At 49.5% G+C, this 19,969-nt stretch overlaps 5 protein-coding genes across 5 annotated transcripts; 4 read left to right on the plus strand and 1 right to left on the minus strand.

Moving 5' to 3' along the window:
- Positions 1–1,554: 1,554 nt before the first annotated feature.
- On the plus strand, positions 1,555–3,271 carry PFICI_07536 (uncharacterized protein; the record flags this gene model as incomplete). The annotated part of the gene is made up of 5 exons (XM_007836117.1): positions 1,555–1,945; positions 2,005–2,447; positions 2,505–2,758; positions 2,814–3,188; positions 3,244–3,271. The coding sequence occupies 5 exons, from the start codon at positions 1,555–1,557 to the stop codon at positions 3,269–3,271; spliced, it is 1,491 nt and encodes a 496-aa protein (XP_007834308.1).
- A 1,061-nt stretch (positions 3,272–4,332) lies between these two features.
- Positions 4,333–6,594, plus strand: PFICI_07537 (uncharacterized protein; the record flags this gene model as incomplete). The annotated part of the gene is made up of 6 exons (XM_007836118.1): positions 4,333–4,419; positions 4,735–4,806; positions 5,068–5,129; positions 5,194–5,375; positions 5,451–6,046; positions 6,109–6,594. 6 exons carry the CDS (start codon positions 4,333–4,335, stop codon positions 6,592–6,594), a joined length of 1,485 nt encoding a protein of 494 aa, XP_007834309.1.
- A 1,356-nt stretch (positions 6,595–7,950) lies between these two features.
- Positions 7,951–11,454, plus strand: PFICI_07538 (uncharacterized protein; the record flags this gene model as incomplete). The annotated part of the gene is made up of 5 exons (XM_007836119.1): positions 7,951–8,793; positions 8,842–9,749; positions 9,895–10,461; positions 10,510–10,889; positions 11,000–11,454. 5 exons carry the CDS (start codon positions 7,951–7,953, stop codon positions 11,452–11,454), a joined length of 3,153 nt encoding a protein of 1,050 aa, XP_007834310.1.
- Positions 11,455–15,077: 3,623 nt separating this feature from the next.
- Positions 15,078–16,543, plus strand: PFICI_07539 (uncharacterized protein; the record flags this gene model as incomplete). Its single annotated transcript, XM_007836120.1, has 2 exons — positions 15,078–15,797; positions 15,860–16,543. The coding sequence occupies 2 exons, from the start codon at positions 15,078–15,080 to the stop codon at positions 16,541–16,543; spliced, it is 1,404 nt and encodes a 467-aa protein (XP_007834311.1).
- Positions 16,544–18,147: 1,604 nt separating this feature from the next.
- PFICI_07540 (uncharacterized protein) lies at positions 18,148–19,184 on the minus strand (the record flags this gene model as incomplete). The annotated part of the gene is made up of 2 exons (XM_007836121.1): positions 18,148–18,540; positions 18,702–19,184. The coding sequence occupies 2 exons, from the start codon at positions 19,182–19,184 to the stop codon at positions 18,148–18,150; spliced, it is 876 nt and encodes a 291-aa protein (XP_007834312.1).
- Positions 19,185–19,969: the final 785 nt, after the last annotated feature.

Genomic DNA, 19,969 nt, shown 5'->3' on the forward strand with positions numbered 1-19,969 from the left:
CGGAAACGCTGGATCAAAGCACCGAGTGAATCCGTTGTTCAACTTCTTTCTTTTGCTGAGGCTTTTCTCTCTCCTCTTTCTCCTCTTCCCCCAGCGCCTGTCTGTCGCCCTGTCTCCCACTCCCCAGCCCCGACCGAGGGCCCGCGCCTTTACCTGACGATGTTACTTGACTGCCCCAGTCCATAGCCCATGCCGACCCAAATTTGCTCCCAGATAAGATCTACCTATGGTATTGTGCTCTGCGTTCATTGAGAGCACATCAAAAACCAAACCAGGCCAGGCCAGGCAAAAAGCAGGGCAAAAAAGGACATGCAGTGGGCGGGTCAATAAAGCCATACACGCTGCCGTTTCTTCTTTATTTTACTCCCTTGTTCAAAATCGATTGGACCTTCTGTCCTTGCCGATCCGGGCACTGACTGATTGACTGACTGCTTGCTACCTACGTGCTACTAAGTAAGGTAGAGCTGTAGGTAGCTGCTGTACAGTAATAAGTTACCCGGCCGTCTTTGCCCTTGAACTCCATACCCTGACCCTTCCTACCCCAGTTTTGGCGCCATCGAGACTCACAGGCTAGAGAACCTTATTCGAGCTCTCTGGCACAACATTTCATCCATCTATCTTGCCCTCTCCGCTTCAGAGATATACCAGCCTGGGCTGGGACGATCGATTTCTTTCTCCTCTTCCTCCTCCGGCTTCTCCTCCCCGTGACATTATTTGCAGCTACAGATCGCATCACTGTCCGATAGACAGAAAAAAAGCAAATATCCACCTCCCAATCGAGACCTCTCACCGCATCCAGCCGCTGTAATTTATCCTCACCCACTCGGTCTTATTACCCCCACCGACGTCAACACCAGCTTGACTTGCGCCAGTGTCTAGCTTCACAAACTTACACATCAATCACCCCTCTTTGAGCTACGTATGTCATTCCCCTGTCCTCGTTATTATCCTTCTCGCCATGAGCAAAATTAAGAAAGGAGCATTCATAACTGCAACCACTTAAACCAAAAAATCAACCTCACCTACATTTTACGCTTTTTGTACTCGTCAGCTAATCAATCTTGTCTGCATTGCAGCTCCTACTATTCTGGTCGCCTGCGAAAAATCAACTACATACGTACCGCACTCAACTTCTAACCTCCAGCAGCTCAGTGTCGATAGACCTGATATCGTCAATCCAAGCACCGGCCTCAATTGAGCTTTGCGCTGAGCTTCAACCGTGCCTGACCTCTTAGCTCGCGTCTATTTCCGAGTCGCATCGCCTCAATTCTTCCGGGACAGCCAGCAGAAAACTCACAGCAGGATCCTACCAACTGGAATGCGCTGTCTCTAACTAGCCTCTGCTTCGTTCGTCCTTTGACTGTCATCGTCGATCTGCAGAATCCACCGGCGCGCTCACTCCCTCCCACCATTCTTTGGAGCCAGTCCATTGCTATCAATTGATATTATCGCTCCGTTGGATTTGTGTGTGCTTCTTCTACACACGTTCCTTACGCTCATCTGTCTTCTACCTCCCAAGGGTCCGGCCCCTCCGTCTTCCTGCAGCTATATCATATGCCGAGTCTAGGCTCTTTCCTCAAGAAAAAGCGGACGAGGGACGACAAGGCCGATCCCTCCTCTAGCCAACCAACTAGTCCGGTGACGCCAACAACCCCGACAATCTCCCAGAGTTTTGAGAGCCAGCACACGCAATCTACTGCCCGAACGACGCCCGGCAGCTCGGCCTCGCATGCGAGGAAACCGTCTTCCCAACAACGAAACGCATCTTACGAGGTACAAAAACCTGCTTCGGCAGGTGCTGGCCAACAAATGAACGTTGTCCAAGGACATCAAAGCCAGCAGCACCACCCTTATGGTATCCAGCAATCTCCTAGTCCAGGGCATGCTGGAACACCATCAAGTTTGCCCAGCATCAACAATATAATCAACATGCCGCAGAATGACGGTATGGCGCATTTGCAGGATACCTGAATCATGACTAGCCGTGTACTAACGACTGCGCAGGTGCTGCTCAAAATGGCGGCCAACCTCAACCTCCACCTCAACAACAACAACAACAACAACAACAACAACAACAGTCTCAGCACCAACAGCATGGGCAACAACAATTCTCCCCACCATCGTCAGACTCAAGGGTGACAAAGGGAAAATATTCCCTCGCAGATTTCGAAATCCAAAGGACACTGGGCACGGGAAGTTTTGGACGTGTGCATCTGGTGCAGTCAAAACACAATCAACGTTTCTATGCTGTCAAGGTACTCAAAAAGGCGCAAGTGGTGAAGATGAAGCAAGTCGAGCACACCAATGATGAACGTCGTATGCTTGGGGAAGTCAAGCATCCCTTCCTCATTACCCTGTGGGGAACGTTCCAAGACTCGAGGAATCTGTACATGGTCATGGACTTTGTCGAGGGTGGAGAGCTCTTCTCGTTGCTGCGGAAGTCTGGAGTAAGTTGTCGCTTCATCCTCTCCTGACCGTGACACGTGGGATCTAACAAAAGACAGCGGTTTCCTAACCCCGTAGCAAAATTCTACGCTGCCGAGGTCACTCTAGCACTGGAATACTTGCATGAAAGACACATCATATATAGAGACCTGAAACCAGAAAACTTACTTCTGGACCGCCACGGCCACCTCAAGATAACAGATTTTGGTTTCGCGAAGCGGGTGCCTGACAAGACCTGGACATTGTGCGGTACTCCTGACTACCTGGCTCCAGAAGTTGTCAGCAACAAGGGCTATAACAAATCGGTTGACTGGTGAGTGACGCGAGACCCAATCTGGCAGGAGTGAATAGTCTAACACGCTTGAAAGGTGGTCGCTCGGCATCTTGATCTACGAGATGTTGTGCGGGTACACGCCGTTCTGGGACAGCGGGTCGCCGATGAAGATCTATGAAAATATTCTGAAGGGCAAAGTCAAGTATCCGCAATATGTCCATCCAGATGCGCATAACCTTTTGGAGCGACTGATCACGCCGGATCTGACCAAACGACTGGGCAACCTGTACGGCGGACCGCAAGACGTTAAAAATCATCCTTGGTTTGCGGAAGTTACGTGGGACCGTTTATCGAGGAAAGACATTGACGCTCCATACACTCCGCCTGTGAAGGCCGGCGCCGGTGACGCGAGTCAATTCGACAAGTATCCCGAAGAGACTGAAAAGTACGGCCAGAGCGGCCATGATGAGTGAGTGACGTTCTTTTCGTACAACTTTTGTTACCATATCGCTAACATGTGCTAGATTTGGACATTTGTTTAGTGACTTTTGAGTTGACTCGCTGGGCAGTAGCGTTCCTGCTGATCAGTCGAATATGAGGCGGCAAAATTAGGAAACAATTGACTTTTCGGGGGTTGGCACTGGATACTCATGGGTTTGGGGCGAGGCTGGGAATTGGCAACGGGGGATGTGGATGAGGATGTGGATGAGGATGTGGTTGGCATAGGCGAATGCAACGACCATGATATTTCTTAAACAAGTACCGCATTATGGAATATAGGTAAACAAGCAAGGGATTAGTGGATGGCATGCTGCGAAGAGGTCAAAAAGGTTGGCAGTTGGCCATGGGCACGATCCGTGTTTGTCCATTGAAACAAATGAGAGGACTTGTGTGGCGGAGCCGGACTTGCAAATGCCAAGCTTTATGCTGCAATTATGTGTTGCGGACATGATGAGACTTGGAAAGAGGATGACTTTTTTGCATGTCAGGACTCGTTACCTATATACGTTTTATGAAATTAGTGGCGGTGGTTCATACATGATGAAGGAAAGGGGTGTCAAGTGTATGCATGTGTGTGTGTGTGTGTGTATGGTCCTGGTCCTCACCCTAGCTAGTTATGCACGTATAAGCTGTGCTGAGATGCACCCCACTTGTGCTGCTTACTTGCCAATTCATACCTACATTAGATCCCTACGATTCTAGATTAGCCCAAACCCGCCTCGCCATTTTTCTAAACGAATCCGGGCCCGTTTTTTGGGTCTCGCTCGTCCCCATGGTCAATCTCCAATCAATTTTAGGAACTTTTCTGACTGGCCCGGGGTGAAGAAGGAGAGAGAGAGACAGAGAAGAAAAAAAAAAAAAAGTCGCGGTGAGTGAATCGCTTTTGCCGGTGGCTGCTGCATGAGACTTTGGATTTACTTGTGTTTTCCCTTGGCCCCGGCTCCCTCTCTCTGCTGCACATAGGTGGTAGTTCTTTTTGGGAAATGCGATGCCACGAGAGAAGTCCTAAACCATCCCATCTATCCGCCTATCCCCTTTTATTAAGTTTCTTCTAACGTAATTGATGTCCCTGCATTTTATCCTTCTTTGCTGAACTCCAGGCGGGTGCGAGGATGGACGATTATATGTTCCACCGTTACGTGCAGCAATGCAAATACGTACCGGAAAACACAAGTTACCTGGAGATATTCAACTATACGGTATGTCCTCTTTTTCTTCTCCTCTGATTGTTGCCTCATTCAATTCGAGTCCCCGATTGGAGGACTAGCCAATATCTAGTCAGTAGTAGTAGACAGAGGCATTGTCTCTGTATGTGTGTGCGTGCGTGTTGCACTGCCCCCTTAGATGCTTGCTTTAGAGCTACCTTGTCTCGGTGTGTAAAGAGGTAGTCTGGGTTGGCTGTCTGTCTGTCTGTCTGTCTGTCATTCATTCACGGCCGACCGGACGGGAGGAGCTCAATCCATCCATCGTCAGCGTTTCCAGTCCGAAGCTAACATGCGACCCCCCCGAATCAGGATCCAGTTCATAATTCAGTCGAGGAGCATCCACTGACGCCCGATGAATTTGAAAACTATCTACATCGCCGGGTAAGATGCTCCCCCAATAAGGTGTCGTATGGACCTTATCTCCCTATAAAGAGCTGTCTGCGCCGCCTGCTTGGCCCCCTGGATCTAAGTGCCGTCTTCCCGGACGGCCTGCCTGTGGAGTTTTGGTTCGCCGAGCGGGGAAGGGATCATTGCCGTGATCCGGCGCCTGTCAGCCCTTTGGGACCCGAACCCTTGGGACCGGAACTGGTATACAATCTATCTTTTCCAGTGCTTATATAACTAATGGTGCTCCATCGCTAGGGAGCTTTTGAGCCGCCCACGCTGCCCGAGGGCGTGAGGTTGAAAGACGGTATCCGTCTAGTGTGAGTCGCCCCAATGTTAACCCCTCTGAGGATTTGGGCAAACCATACTGAATCATGAGAATAGTCTTCAGAAAAATGCCAAGCAGAATGAGACTTTTACGCCAAATTATATATCCCTGACAGCCGATCAGTATGAGCAAATGGTCAGGACCATGCGGCTCCCCTTCCGGGCCATTGAGGGAACGAGCGTCGTTGGACCCTTCTTCTGGGCTGCATTCGACCAAGATGCGAGCGATCCGCACTTGCGTAAGTTCTACTCTGCTTCAAACCATGGATCATTCTACTTGCATGGATATGTTGATGGCTGACAATGTCATGCAGAGATCATTTTCCGCAAATCCGATGTGCGGAAAAAGGGCAAAACCCGTGGCTGGGAGATTATGCTCTCTCACTCATTCACAACCGCCATCACGACCGGATTCGTGAAGGGAACACCGTCTTCAGATATTGTCACTTCGATTGAGCACCTGACATCATGTGCCGCGCAGGTTGCGCATCCCATGCTATTGCCCGTCATTATCCTGTCGCACGATCTGTCCTGGAAGACGGACCAGAAGCAGCGCGACGCCCGGGACTGGCTGCGCCGTCTTGAGCACGCCGTGACCATGCGTGATGAGATTGAGGAAGGAGAGAGCTACCGGGATCTGGACCTTGAAGTCCTCAATCGGGATCTCGTCGAGTGCCACAGCCAGGTGTTGTGGAAGCGACCACAGGCTTATCAGAGCATCATTGAGGAGATGAAGCTCACCATGGACAACTTCTGGCAGAGCTCCATGCCGGAGCGGGTGCACCGCGGCGAGACGGCGGCTTTGCATAACAGCATGAAGAGCCGTCTTGATTTTTACCGCATCAAACTTTTGGGCGTGGAGAATTACGCGCATACGACGTTGGAGAGGCTGAATATCCAGCGACAAGCTGTGAGTTGAATTTCCTTTGGGTTCCATCATTATCTTACACAAGATATCCTAACTTGACGCAGCTTTACAACATCATCGCCCAAAAGGAATCCAAGCTCAACCTAGAAATGGCTGCCCAGCAACGTCGCCTTGCACACGCATCGAAGCGCGACAGTACGGCCATGAAGACGTTATCACTGCTGGGTGCCGTGTTCCTCCCGGGGACATTCTTGGCCTCCATCTTCTCCATGACGTTTTTCGACTTTAACGTGGACGATGGCTCAGGCGGCGGCAGTACCGGGGCGGCGGTCTCGCAGTATCTCTGGGTCTACTTTGTGGTGACGATCCCGCTAACCATGTTGATTGTGGGATCATGGTGGTGGCTGGACAAGAGGCGCGAGCGGCAGTACGCGCTCGAGGACGCCGACATTGAAAAGGGTATCGAACGCATGGAGACGGAAATCATGGCCATTATGCGCAAGAAGACGATGAAGAAGGCCACCACATGGAACAGCGGAAATACGCCGAGTTTGAGTTTTCAGCTCAATAGGAAGGACAAGACGGGCTGATTCGACTGGAGGTGGGCAGCGAAAGAAAAAAAAAAAAGTTAAACCCCATTGACGAGTTACAGAGTGGTGGCATCAGTAGTCGGTCGAGGCGCGCCTCCTCCGTCAGTCAACGACGAGGAAACGGATGAATATATGAAGAAACAAGGAGGAGAGTGCTAATAATCAATGGAGAGGAGGAACCCGTTTGTGGATTAGATCTTATGACCGCGACGACCTTTTTTATTTTTTCCCTCTTATGGCACAAAACCTGACGACCATTTACACACAAACATAGAACTTTTTACACGAGTATATAGCTAGGTACACAGGCACACACACATCATATATGGGAATAATTGGGAACCAGGATGCACAATCTTTGCCTCGTTGGACGCTTTTAGTCTTTTTTTTCTTTGCAACCAATGAGCTGTACTCGGTTCGTCGATGGAGGTGAATCCAACAATGGTGGAATTCTCTGTTTCGTGAGTAGAGGGCATATAAATCTTTTCCTACCAAGAATATTCCCCTTGACTCGCCATCTAGAGTTACGTTCAACGATGACGCATGCCAATTAACCTGTCTCCAAACGCCACAAGCATCTCGGCCTGCCTGGGCCTATTTTCGTTCCCACCCTCCAGCTTCAAATCACAATCTTTCCAATCGAATATAAGTGCTAAATGTATCAGCAAAACATTTGCTGAACGCAGAATTCATCGAGAGCTCAAGAGCGGGTTGGTTGGTTCAACGAAATCAACGTGTGCTTGGTTTGTTACAGCCGATTGTTTCATGATCCCACCCAATGCAAACGTAGTAGTTGTGTCAATGAGGTTGTGCTCTTTCCTCGCACCTCGAACAACTGAAGGTGAACGTTTCGCCAGAAGCTCGAGCTTCTTATCTGCGTTCCAGTCTTTCCGTTTGTTCTGCCTTCTTTCCCTCAAAAGTTTCAACCTTACTACTTCAATTCCAAGACTATCACTCAAGTTCCCTCGCATCACAACTCTTCCTTCAAAGCAATTCAAGCCATCACTACCCAACCTTGGGCGAGGCAAAGTATCAACTGGAATTGCTGTCCTCCCAAGCCCGCTCGATCCCGCTGCCAACTTTTTTTCTACTCTACACCTTCACTGGCAGGAACGGGCATTCTCAGGACCACACAACCCCATGCTCGGGTGCTTGTAGTTTCTGTGGGATCAATACTCCTCACCATCCTAGCCCGCTCAGGTATCTTCATCACTCGTCTCAATATTCAAAAGTCTTAGGTTACTGGCTTCGAGAAAGATTGAGCCACCATTAATAACATTTTCTCTTGCTGGAAGTTGATGATTGGGTGCATCAACCGTACTCACCATAATGCCCAAATCCAGCAGTAGCAGCACAATGTCTGCTCCAAACGACAGCGATGACGTGGCAGATCAGCACCAGTTCGACCGCCTCAATCAAATACTTTCGAGCGGTAGCCTAGACGAGACGGAGCAGCATGTCACCATTGCTTGCCAAATTATCGATCAGATTACCATCGCCCTCATGCCATGCGGTGCAGCTACCGATGCACAGCGATGGGTCAAGGCTCTCTCGGAACTGAAGAAGCAGACCAAGCCCACCCCAGTCATCATCGGAGTTGTCGGCAGTACTGGAGCTGGCAAAAGCTCATTAATCAATGCCATGCTCGACGAGGAACGTATCGTGCCAACCAGTGGCTTTCGTGCGTGCACGGCTGTCATCACAGAGTTGGCATGGAATGACTCTGATGTACCAGAAGAGCTCTACAAAGGCGAGATCGAGTTCATCCAGCCAGGAGATTGGGCTACGGAGCTAAAACAGCTCCAAGGCGATTTTATCGATTCCAAAGGCCAAGCTTCAAGCGACCCTTCGGAAGCCGACAGCGATGCAGGCGTGGCTTGGGCAAAAGTCAAAGGAGTGTATCCTCATTTATCCCAGAAAGAATTCACAGAGATCAACTTAGACGAGCTATCAAATGATGCCAGGGTTCGCGAGGTACTTGGCACGACAAAGTTGATTTCAGCCGCCTCAGTCAAGGCATTCTACTCCCAACTTCAGCAGTACGTCTCGAGCGCAGGAAACAAATCTCGGAAGCGTAAATTCTCCGCCAAGAACAAGACTGGGGATGAGGTGAAGTTCGAGTATTGGCCATTGGTCAAGATGGTTAGAGTGTACACAAAGGCGCACGCTCTCCGTACTGGTGCTCGAATTGTTGACTTGGTAAGCGATGAAGCTCAAACAACAAGATATTTGCTAATTTTTAAATAGCCTGGTATCCAAGACGCAAATGCTGCAAGAGCAGCAGTCGCTGCCAGATATATCCAGAATTGCAGCGCTCTCTGGATCGTGGCGCCAATAACCAGAGCAGTCTCGGACAAAGCCGCCCAAGACCTACTGGGGCAGACATTTAAACTGCAAGCCAAGTACGACAACTCGTTCTCCAAGATTACTTTTATTGCCTCCAAAACAGATGACATCAACGTTTCAGAAACTATTCATGACTTTGGAGACGACTCAATTGACTCTGACTCGGAGGAGGCAGACTTCTTAGATGATTACAACGTTGCCACTGAGGAAACAAAAAAAAGTCAACACGAGCTGGAAATTGTCAAAACCAGCCTCAAAGAATCCAAGCAATCCGTTGAAGGTCTCAAGGCCGAGATAAACAAATGGCGGAAGTTGGCAGACAAACTAGCCGAGGGGAAGAGCGTGTTCACCCCAGGTACAACCCGCGACGGTAAGCTGCGGCCGCGTGACGAAAATGGAAAGGTGATCAAACCAGAAGACGAAAAGGTGACCCAAGAAGAATTCTTTGACAAGAATGGCAAGAAGACCAAAACGGAAACCTACATTCCCGTTCCTCGGCGTCCTTCTGCAGCACCAGCACAGGGCAGGGGCGACAGTGATGGAAGTGGCTCATCAACCAAAATGGAAAGAAAGCCGCTATCTCACGAGCAGATTCAGTCCAGATTGACTGATTTGAATACTTCACTTGAGAAGGCTCTGGGCCTCGTTAAGAAACAAGATGCTCAGGTCGTGCTCAAGGAGGAGGATCATCGTGTCTTGCAGCATAGGCTCTCTGAGATGCAACCCCATGCGAGAGAAATTTGTATTCGCCAGCGAAACATCGATTCAGAGGAGGGGATTCAGAAAGATTTCGCAAGAGGTATTAAGGAGTAAGTATTAACTCTATTCAGATGCAAGTTGGAATGACATGAAACGGATATGCTTTCTTGTCACTTGGCCACCAATTGAGCGACTTTTTTTTCTTTTTTTTTTTCCTACCTTGGTACACAAAGGCTAACCTGAGGCATGATCTAGATTGGACGTGGAAGACGAAAGTGATTTTGATCCTGAGGAAAACAAAGACTATAAAAAGATTGGAGCCTCGTTGCCAGTCTTCTGTATCAGTTCTACGGCATACCAAACTCTGAACAACCGTTTCCAGCACGACAGCAAGATCACGGGCTTTGCAACTCTTCAAGACACCGGGATTCCTCAATTGCAAGACCATGCTGTCTTGATGACTGGATCAGCCCGAATGAATACTGCAAGAGGATTTCTCAACATCTTCTTCCAGCAACTCAATTCTTTGTCCATTTGGGCAGCTAACCAAACCTATCAATCCCATTTAGAAGCCAGTGAAAGGGAGACAGAGATGGCTCATATTCGTATCATTTCAGAAACTCTGCGCGAAAACCTCATCGAGAAGGTAAATCAAACCGTGAATGATATAGAAGACACACTGTCGAGTCGCCTGACCAATCGTTTTGGCGCTGGCTGTGTCAAGGCAGAGCAAGAAGCAATCATCATTGCTCAAGCCTGGGGCAACAAACCAAACGATGGAGGCATGTTCTGGGCAACTTACAAGGCTACCTGTCGTCGAGAGTAAGTCAAAGATCAATAATTCTGAGTCAAATGTTTAACTGGGGATAGCGGCGAGTTCTCTGGATCTCGTGGATACAGAAACTTGAACGAAGAATTGATCGCACCCCTCAAGTCCAAGCTCGCCAACGCCTGGGAGAAGATGTTTTCAACCACCATACCTAAGAGGTTGGAGAAGTCCTCACAAGATGGTCGAGACATCTTGCAAGACTTCCATTCATCTTATATCACACGCATGGAATCGAAACTCGATGCTACCGATATTATCATCATGAATTCGCAAATCAAGGTTCAATCTCGCGTCCTCAAGCACGCAATGTCGGACATCGTGGTCAAGGTCAACGCTCTACAACGAGGCGCTAACAGGCTGTTCACTCCAGCCATCATGCGAAGACTTACACAGGCATATAATGACTGTGTCGAAGAACACGGTAAGTTCATTGGTTTAGTAGATTACTCTGCATATTTTGCTGCCAATTAGTTATCCAATGTCATACAACATCATCATCATGAGAACTATTTCGACTGACAGATTCGCTAGGCAGAGGCAGCTTCAGACGGATGAAAGACATAATGGTCACCTGCATCGAAGAAGAGAAGGCACAAATGTTTCAAGACTCATGCGAAAGTGTGGAAGAAGCCCTGATTCTCATGTGCGACGAGATCAAGCAGGACATGCTGACGACGACCAACGAGGCTGTGAACGCCATGATCTCTGACTATTTAGAACCCCTTGCAGGACGCAAGATTTCGCCGGCTTCCAAGGCTATACGTTCATGCGTGCAAAGATTTCTGTCAGAAGTACACTCCAGCTTCCGTCTCGGCCGAGTCAATCCTATTCGTATCTCCTCCCACAGAAGAAAACACATCCATTTGAAGAAGGGAAAATATGGAGTCTTGATGAAGGGAAAGTCCAGATGGTTGAAGGCCAGATCGTACAAGCCATTGAAGAAGAGAAAGTGCCGCGCCTTGAAGAAGCATAAGTATCGTTTCTGATGGACAAGTCGCCGTCTTCTCAAGACCCAGCCCGAACTCCTAGATGATGGCTTATTGGAACATGGTCTGACGATTACTTCGAAGCGTTTGAAGGCATTATGGTCTGCACTGTAAGTGCTATGACTGGTCAAGATGGAATGAAAGAACTGGAATGGGTTACTACATGCCGAAAGAAGACTCGATTTCTGCGTGGCATTGAAGATGAGTTTTTGATGAGGAATTCAAATCCCCAATGAATTGTTAAGACACAGCCCATGTGGTTGTGCTTTGTGAGAGACAGAATCGGCTGTAATGCCAAAACAGCTCTGATGCACTGGAGAGTATGTAGTTAGTTCCTGCATTAAATATGACCCTCATCACAAGTGAAGCATCGTTGCCTTGTGTATGCAAATGGTCTCTGCCGCGTAAGCAGAGCTACATTCTTGCAAAACTGCATGACTGCGTTGGTTCTGTGGAAAAGTCCTGGTAGCGGCGGCACACTGCCAGTATTGCTAACGCCTTCGCGCATCCTTGCGGTAGCGAATAGGAACAGCACGAGGGATCTCTTTGTATGTCGATGCAAATCCAAGTGATGCCAGTATTTAGCACTGGTGATTCCTTGTGACGAGAATCCTCGTCTAGCGAGCTGTCTTGCACACACAGCTGATAAGCAGAAAGTAGACATGCCATGATGTCAAGATTATGGATCCTCTGGAGCAAAACCTTCACATACAGAAGAATTTACAGATTTATAGCGAGGAATACGAACTGACGGAGCTTATACTAGTCGATTGGTATGTTGGGACATGGTGTTTATTAGTTCTAGTCGCAGCGGCCCCTTGCGGAAGAATAAAATGGCGAATCGTGTGCATATCGAGATGAGCACAATGCCGGCTGGCCAGACTGACCTCATTAGTTGATGTACATGGGAACGATACGTGAAGTTTGCGCGCAACCATGATATCCATTTGCATGCGCTCTATTGAAGATTAGTAAAGTACTGGTCGTGGTGAAGATTAAGTTATGAGCATTTGATCGTCAGTCATAGCGGTGGTGGTGGTTGTTGTTGTTGAACACAATACACCCCTGCTCATTTCCCTGGAAAGACATGTGACAGTCTTGGCGGGGGTAGCTAGGGGCTTTTTGACATGTGAAATCCCATTAATCCCAGAGACCGAGGGCTCAACTCGCGTAGCTCTCAATAAAAACCAGATTCGGATATATGGTCCGTTTTGTTGAGATTTTGAATTTCTCTGCATGATCTGATGGATTTTCTGGAACAATTCTAGAGCCGCAAGGAACCGATTGACTGGGCAGCGTTCGGATGACGGGATGTGATGCAGCCATCATCAGTCCTGATGTCGCACTCTGTACCTGTTTGCAAACCTACGTACACCACACATTTCCTACCTATTCATGACGGAGCCTGTCTCATCAACGTCGATGAAGTCGCGTCAACTAACGCTTTCTGTGCAGTATCGCTCCAATCGTGGCAGGGTGTCATAACACGCATTTGCCATGTTGACTAGACGGAGAATATTTAGACACGAGGACCTAGCTTCAGGTACAAACTGTTTAGGTTAAAGCCGAGAGAGGTGACAAAGCCGCGTGGGAATAGCGGGAGGTCTAGTCGTTTAAATTGATGGATGGATGGGGGGATTGGATGTCATTGTGCAACCACTCAAAATGCCACTTTGGCAGCTCTATGCGACGGGTTGAGACTGAAGAAGCATCATTGGCTACCGTTGGATTCCAACCACAGGCGGTGACAATTGACTGTCTTGGCATACATACATGTATTTGCTTTTTTTTTATCCATGCAGTATACTACATAGTATTCCGTATATACACACACACTCACACTGACGGCAACGGGGGCGGTGTCTTTCAACATCCCGCAACGGCGTAATAGGGCGAGTATATTGCTCCGCCCAAGAAGATGTGCAGCGCAACTGGTGATGGATCGTCCAGCGACCCGAGGTTCAAGGCCGGTTTGGTAAGGACAAATGGTGATCTGTCCACCATTGGCCAATGGGGATAGTGTAGATGATAGCCACTGCCTAGGTTTGTCGTAGATATTGAGAAGAAGCAATGCTTTTTTCCAAGTGTCAGTCGGCAAGTGAACCGGGGATGTTTGGGCTGTTGGTCGCACTGCGTTGCGGCTAAGGCCAAAAAGCTCAATGCGCCCTGAGAACAAACCCGCGGGCGCATTTTTTTTTTTGTCCCTTCCCCAACAAAATTTCAAGATGGAGAGGGCAAAGAGAGCAAAACTTTATGACTTGCCCCGCAATCCCAATTATTTCTCCAGGGTCCAAAAGCTCCATATTTTTTTTTATTTGCAAGGAAACCGGCACGTACATGCGACGCCACTCAACTTGCTGAGAGGAGCCGGGCCTTTGGGTTTTTTTCTTCTCGTATTATCTGGACATGTCAGTCACATGTTGCGTGAACTTATTTGGTTGATATATTGATTATTGGCGAGGACCAAGATTGATATATGCGCTTATGTAGGAACAAACTGAACCATGACGTTTTCCATTACATAGTAGACTTTGAATTGTGGAGCGAGACTCTCTGCAAGAGCATGAAATAAGTACGATGCGTATATTGATGAATGGATCTTGAATTTTTGAAAACTTGTCGCATCGCTACTTTGTACGGGTGTTACAGATGAATCACCTCGGATATCTTGTATCCTTCTTTCCAGCATTGGCTCCCCAATGAATAATAAATGTATTGGGCAGGGTTAAAAGGCGTACATATGTAGCAGGTATACAAAATAGTCCTTTGGCTGCGCACAAGCTCATTGGCGGACAGGACACAAATGTCTAAACGTCATGCCCACCCAAGTCGCGTGTCCAAGACACTAAGAGAGTATTATAATCCCAACAGAATCGGCTTCGCGACACGATCTTTTTTTTTTTTTTTTTTTTTTCTGGTGTCCCTCCCTGGCCAAAACGGCACCATTCCACCTATGGCAATCCGCTCGAGCTTCTGCTTCTGCTGCTGGGACCCCCCAGGGCAGGGACCACTGAGACCCGATCCCCATAATGTGCATCTTTCGGGAGGCGATCGTTGAGTTGCCGTGGAGCGACACCTTTTTCTGCTTTGGCTGGCCATCAATGGGGACGCTACGTACCTATCTACTGCTTTAATACCATATCGGAGGCGTTTGTACCCTGGTCCGGGACCTTGGGGGGTACACAGACATCGTTTCCAAAATAATTCATCAACGAACGACCTCCTGGTTCGGCGTCGACGTCTTTCTCAATTTTTTCCCTCCTCTCCCTTCTGTCTTCTTGCATGTGCAAAGAAAAGTTTCATATTTTGTTCTTTTCTCTAGTCTGAGCTCTGCCGCTTGACTCCCTAATAATTCGTTTTCATACTGGAGCTCGGTGTCTCTAAATCATACCTACCACCCACTTACTCGAACCCACTGTCTCGTACCCGAACGTTATCTGAGGGTCCTCATCAAGAAGAACGGTCCAAGGCTCTTTCACCTCTTGAACGCAAACGGGTCATTGCCAATCTACCATTCGAGCTTCTTCCGCTTCCCAAGAGCACAAAAAAAAAAGCTCGACGGCCAATACGTTATTTCGTGAGCTGGCCAGGTGCAGAACATCAACATAAACCAAACAGCTACCATGGCGTCCTCACCTTCGGTTTTCTTCGAGGCGCCTCCCTCTTCCCTCTTCAACTTTCCTCCTCCCACGGAACCGCAAGCAATCCCGCCGCCGCACTTTGACCTTCCCTTTACCATCCCGGACGAGATCTTCACGGCCGCCTTGGACCCCCGAGTCCCCATCACCATTGCCGCTGCCTACGCCATCACGGCCAAGCTGCTGAACAAGTACAACACCTCTACCGGCAAGAAGCCATGGGCAATCAGCAAGACTGCGCCCTTCCGCCTCTTTGTCGTTTTGCACAATGTCTTCCTGGCCGTCTACTCAGCATGGACCTTTGTTGGCATGTTTGGCGCTCTGAGGAGATCGATTGTCAGCCCCAGCGGTCCCAATGGCTTGGCTGGCACCGTGGATAGCTTCTGCAAGCTCAACGGTCCCGCCGGTTTCGGCAATGCCGCCACCTACATTCAGGAGGACAACGCCTGGGAGACGGCCCCTAGCCGCGTGGATGTTGGAAGACTCTGGAACGAGGGCCTGGCCTTTTACGGTTGGATTTTCTACCTGAGCAAGTTCTACGAGGTCCTCGACACCTTCATCATTCTGGCCAAGGGCAAGCTCAGCTCCACGCTGCAGACTTACCACCACGCCGGCGCCATGATGTGCATGTGGGCCGGTATGCGCTACATGTCGGCACCCATCTGGATGTTTGCCTTTGTTAACTCTGGTATCCACGCTATGATGGTGAGTTTCCCCATCATTTCATTCACATGATTGTGAGAACATTCCAGCTAACTTGTGCTCAGTACACTTACTACACCATCACCGCCTTCAACATCCGCGTCCCTACTGCGATTAAGCGTACCTTGACCACCTTGCAAATCACCCAGTTCCTCATTGGCGCATCATACGCCATGGTCCACTCGTTCGTCTACTACACCATTCCGGTCCAGGTTCCCGTTTCCAAGCCCGTTGCTGCTGTCTCCAGCGCTGTGGCTGCCGCGACCGAGTCGGCCCAGGCCGCCGGATTCCTGGATGGTCTTAAGCAGGCCGTCTTTGGCGCCGCCGAGGCTGCCAACCCAGCCGCCATTGTCGCTCCCGAGGCGGCCAGCGAGAGCGTCTTTTATGAGACCCAGTACCAGGCCACCCCCTGCATCACCACCATTGGTCAGACCTTTGCCATTTGGCTCAATGTGCTCTACCTCGCGCCCCTGACCTACCTCTTTGTCTCCTTCTTCATCGCCAGCTACCTCAAGCGCAGCAGCGCCGAGACGGAGCGCAGCCGCGCCAACAAGAAGAGCGGCCTCGCCGACCGCCGCGTGAGCAATGCCATGATCACGGCCGAAAAGGCTGGCTGGGACGCCGCCAAGGGTATTGAGCGTGAGGTCTACGGACAGGGCAGCGAGAGCGCCGTCATCGAGGAGGACGAGCCTGTTGCCGCCAACGGCCGAGCCCTGCGAAGCCGTGGCAAGGCCAATGGCAAGAACTAAATGAAAAGAGTTGTCGTGTTGAACTTGTGACGAGATTTTGCCGACAAGAGCATTGGCGATGGGGAGTCACTAACCCGCTCCCGACTCTGGCTGGGTCTGATTCGCGCCAATGTTGTTGTTGTTGTTATTGGTGCCAGAAAGTGCTACATGGATTGAGAAGACTCGAGAAAATATCTTTTGAACGAAAAGATAGACCAAGAATCTAGATTCCTGCGAGAAGACACTGCTTGGAGATCTACAGATATGGCGGTTCACATGAGCGAACTGCAACATCACGTGCGTTGATCTCACCTCATTTAGAGAGAAAGATCGTGGTATGTATATACAGGGAACCGGATAAGGCGTTTCGGAAGGAAGGTGTTTTTTTTCTTGCTGCATACTTTTAGCCAAGAAGTAAAATAAAAAAGCATTTTGTAATTCTGGCCAACTCTCTCTGTATTTGGCATGTCTGTCATGTCTCCCATGATGTGAGGGTTACTATGAGATAATGTCGATGGAATGTGTCTTGACTTGCTTCTTGCCCAAGTAAATACGGCGATTGTCATGGACATGCCAAACGCCAGCAAGGCATATGAATCATCTTTGGTGCTATCTAAGAAAAGCGTCCAGGCCATGAGAAATATTGCCATACTCTCTGGACAGCCGTGTCTGTCTCTATAACTGACGCACGAGTATGTATTTACTGCAGTGTGAAGTATTTTTTTTTTTTCAGAATCACTAGTCTTCCACGGACAATTTATATAAAGTATTTCTTATGAAATTATTTCTCATTATGCTCATCAGCAAACGATGTTGGGATGCGATGGTACTAGGGTATTTTCGCTTCGTCTCATCATTACTGGCAGTACAACGCGCTTGAGCTGGTATACTGAAAGACTGTATCTCCAGAGGATACCAAAAAAAGAAACCAGACGCAATGCCCCAACGCCTTGCCTAAATCAAAAAAGTTCTCAACCCTGTCTGTTCCCAGGGGATTCTGTTCCGTAAAATGAATAGCCATCAGAGGGGAACAGCAAATGACATCAGCTTTCCCCCCTTTCGCATGCCAGTCTATAATGTTTATCATCCGGAGCAACTAAATCCTTTGCGGATTTCTCTCCTCTCGTCACCCCCTCCACTCTCAAATGCATAATGACGTTCTAGTCATTCGTCTTTCTTCTGAGCATCTACACAAGCATAGGGTCCCATGTTTGTGTAGCTTGTTCGTGTCCTTGTCCCTTCGCTGGGAAAATCAACCTTGGGTATCATGTAAAATAAAAAAATGTTGGAAAAGTGCTGAGAAGCCAAGCAGAAAAAGCTCGACACTCTTCGTATAGTTCGGAGAGTTCTTGCGAGTCTTGCCTCCTGGTGCGAGCCATCTATAGCAGCCCGCTCTGCCGATTCTGTTCTGCTCTGGTTCTCTAAGATCTATAGGTCTTCGCTTGATCTTCGGTCGTTTATTTCGTGTTACGTGGGTCGCCTCGGTTGCAAGTGGATGTCGCTCCACAGTTGCTGACTTCTGGGCAAGTGTCCACCTTCGGAATGGCTATTCCCCTTCTCGTGGATGGAACGCTCCGAATAATTATGGAGATATGCATCTCTCCGAGCGTGCACAGGGGGTACACTCAGAAAGTGCTCCAGTTCCAGTCTCGTGGAACGCTTGCAGCAACCTCGCCCTTGTTTTGGTCCCGGCCGGGATTGCCGATGGCGGTAGGTGTGCCAGATGCCGTGATGGGACTCGCCGGAGCCGTGCCGGAGCTGTTGGAGGAGCTGTCATCGCTGGAGGCTGCGCTGTTTGTGCGACTCCGCCAGACCTCAAAGTCGGTGTGGCAGTGGGAACAGGCGCGACTGGGTGTGCCTCGAGGGTTGTAGTTGGCATCCTGATCAAGCGGCACATCGTAAGACGAATGACTGTCGCAGAAGATGTTGCCGCACTTGCGACAGTGGTGGCGTCGCGTCCAGTAGTTGAAGTGACGTCTACAAGAAGGCTCGTCGCAGATCGTAGCGTCGTTGTCGGCCTGTCAAAGGGAATAGGTGTTAGTGAATGTTGATCAAGGCCACGTGCCTCATGAATCAAGGGGCAATGTCACATGTCACGTCGTACGCCGTAAGGCTGTAGTTGAGACATGACGAAAGATCGAGGCGACTGGAGCGTGGACAAAAGTATTTAAGTACTCACCTTCCAGTGCTGGCGCGTAGGCTCGGCAGTAGGCTGGGGAAACAGATCCAGATCCAACTCTCCATTCATGCACTTGCCACTGTCGCCAGTAGAGCGTCGAGTGAGACGGCCAAATGCGCCGAGGCCGGTGAGGCTGCTCCAACTGCTACTGGCCTTGAGGCTATCGTCATCATCGTCCGTCTTCTTGGCTGGTGCCTTCTTGGCTGGATAATCTGTCGGACGCAGGACGGCGGGAATGTAGAGCGGCCTCAGTTGGCGGGTGTGGTAGGACTTTGGAGAAGTAGGCGAGGCACTATTCGAAGTGCTGAGAGGAGAGATCTGACGGCTGTTGGGACCTGAGCTCAGTTGTTGCTGGAACTGAGCCTGCTGCGACTGCGCGGCGGCATGCGCCTGAGCGGCGATGTGCGACTGTTGGTGCTGAGACAGGTGCGGGTAGAAGTGGGCGCCATATGTTGGCTGTTGCTGATCAGGCAGCCGGGGCATTATGAAGTCGGTAGCCATTTCCTTTGAAAGTGAACCCTGCACTGCGGACGTGTCGATTTGGTTTGGTTTGTTCCCGACAAGAATATCAAGGGAACAAAAGAACTGCAGATAGGGAGAAGGAGGTGAGATCGAGGTGGGCGTTTGTTCGTCGTACCACACTGTCGGGATATGTGGTGGATGGGTGGCTGTTGAGACAGGGAAGTTCTGCGACCGCGCGGCGACAAACCTCCACTGGTTCGATGATTTGATTTAATGGGGGTTGGTTGGTTGGTTGGTTGGTTGGTTTCGACGATAGCCGTCACCAAGAATGCTCGTACATATGATACGAACGGAGAAGGAGGATTATAAAGATGGGATGTGGTGAATGTGCACTGGTCACAAATCTGGATTGTGAAAATAATTAGAAAGCCTCGAGTAGGATTGTGAGGGGAGCATATGTGTATTGTAGTATTCGGGGGGGTGTGGATGGGGGATTGTAATGTATGTATGTTATCGGATTGGACTGAACTTGGAACGGGGTACGGGCGGTACGTAGGCGAAGGAACGAACGAACGGGGGAGAGCCACTGGGATTGTCTGTGTGTCTTCTGGGTCGCTGCTGGCCGCCGCCGGGATGCCTGGCTACATTACCTAGTAGGTGGGTGGGTGCTATGTAGCTAGAGGGTACGTACTATGATGGACAGAGTAAGTGTACCCAGAGCCATTGAGGCGATGGCCCATTGGTTACATGGGTAATGTAATGTAATGGAGGCGGGCAAGGTAAGTAAATTGTAAGCTACGACCACT

Source organism: Pestalotiopsis fici (assembly GCF_000516985.1).
Source record: "Pestalotiopsis fici W106-1 unplaced genomic scaffold PFICI_Scf_5, whole genome shotgun sequence".
Lineage (NCBI taxonomy): Eukaryota > Fungi > Ascomycota > Sordariomycetes > Amphisphaeriales > Sporocadaceae > Pestalotiopsis > Pestalotiopsis fici.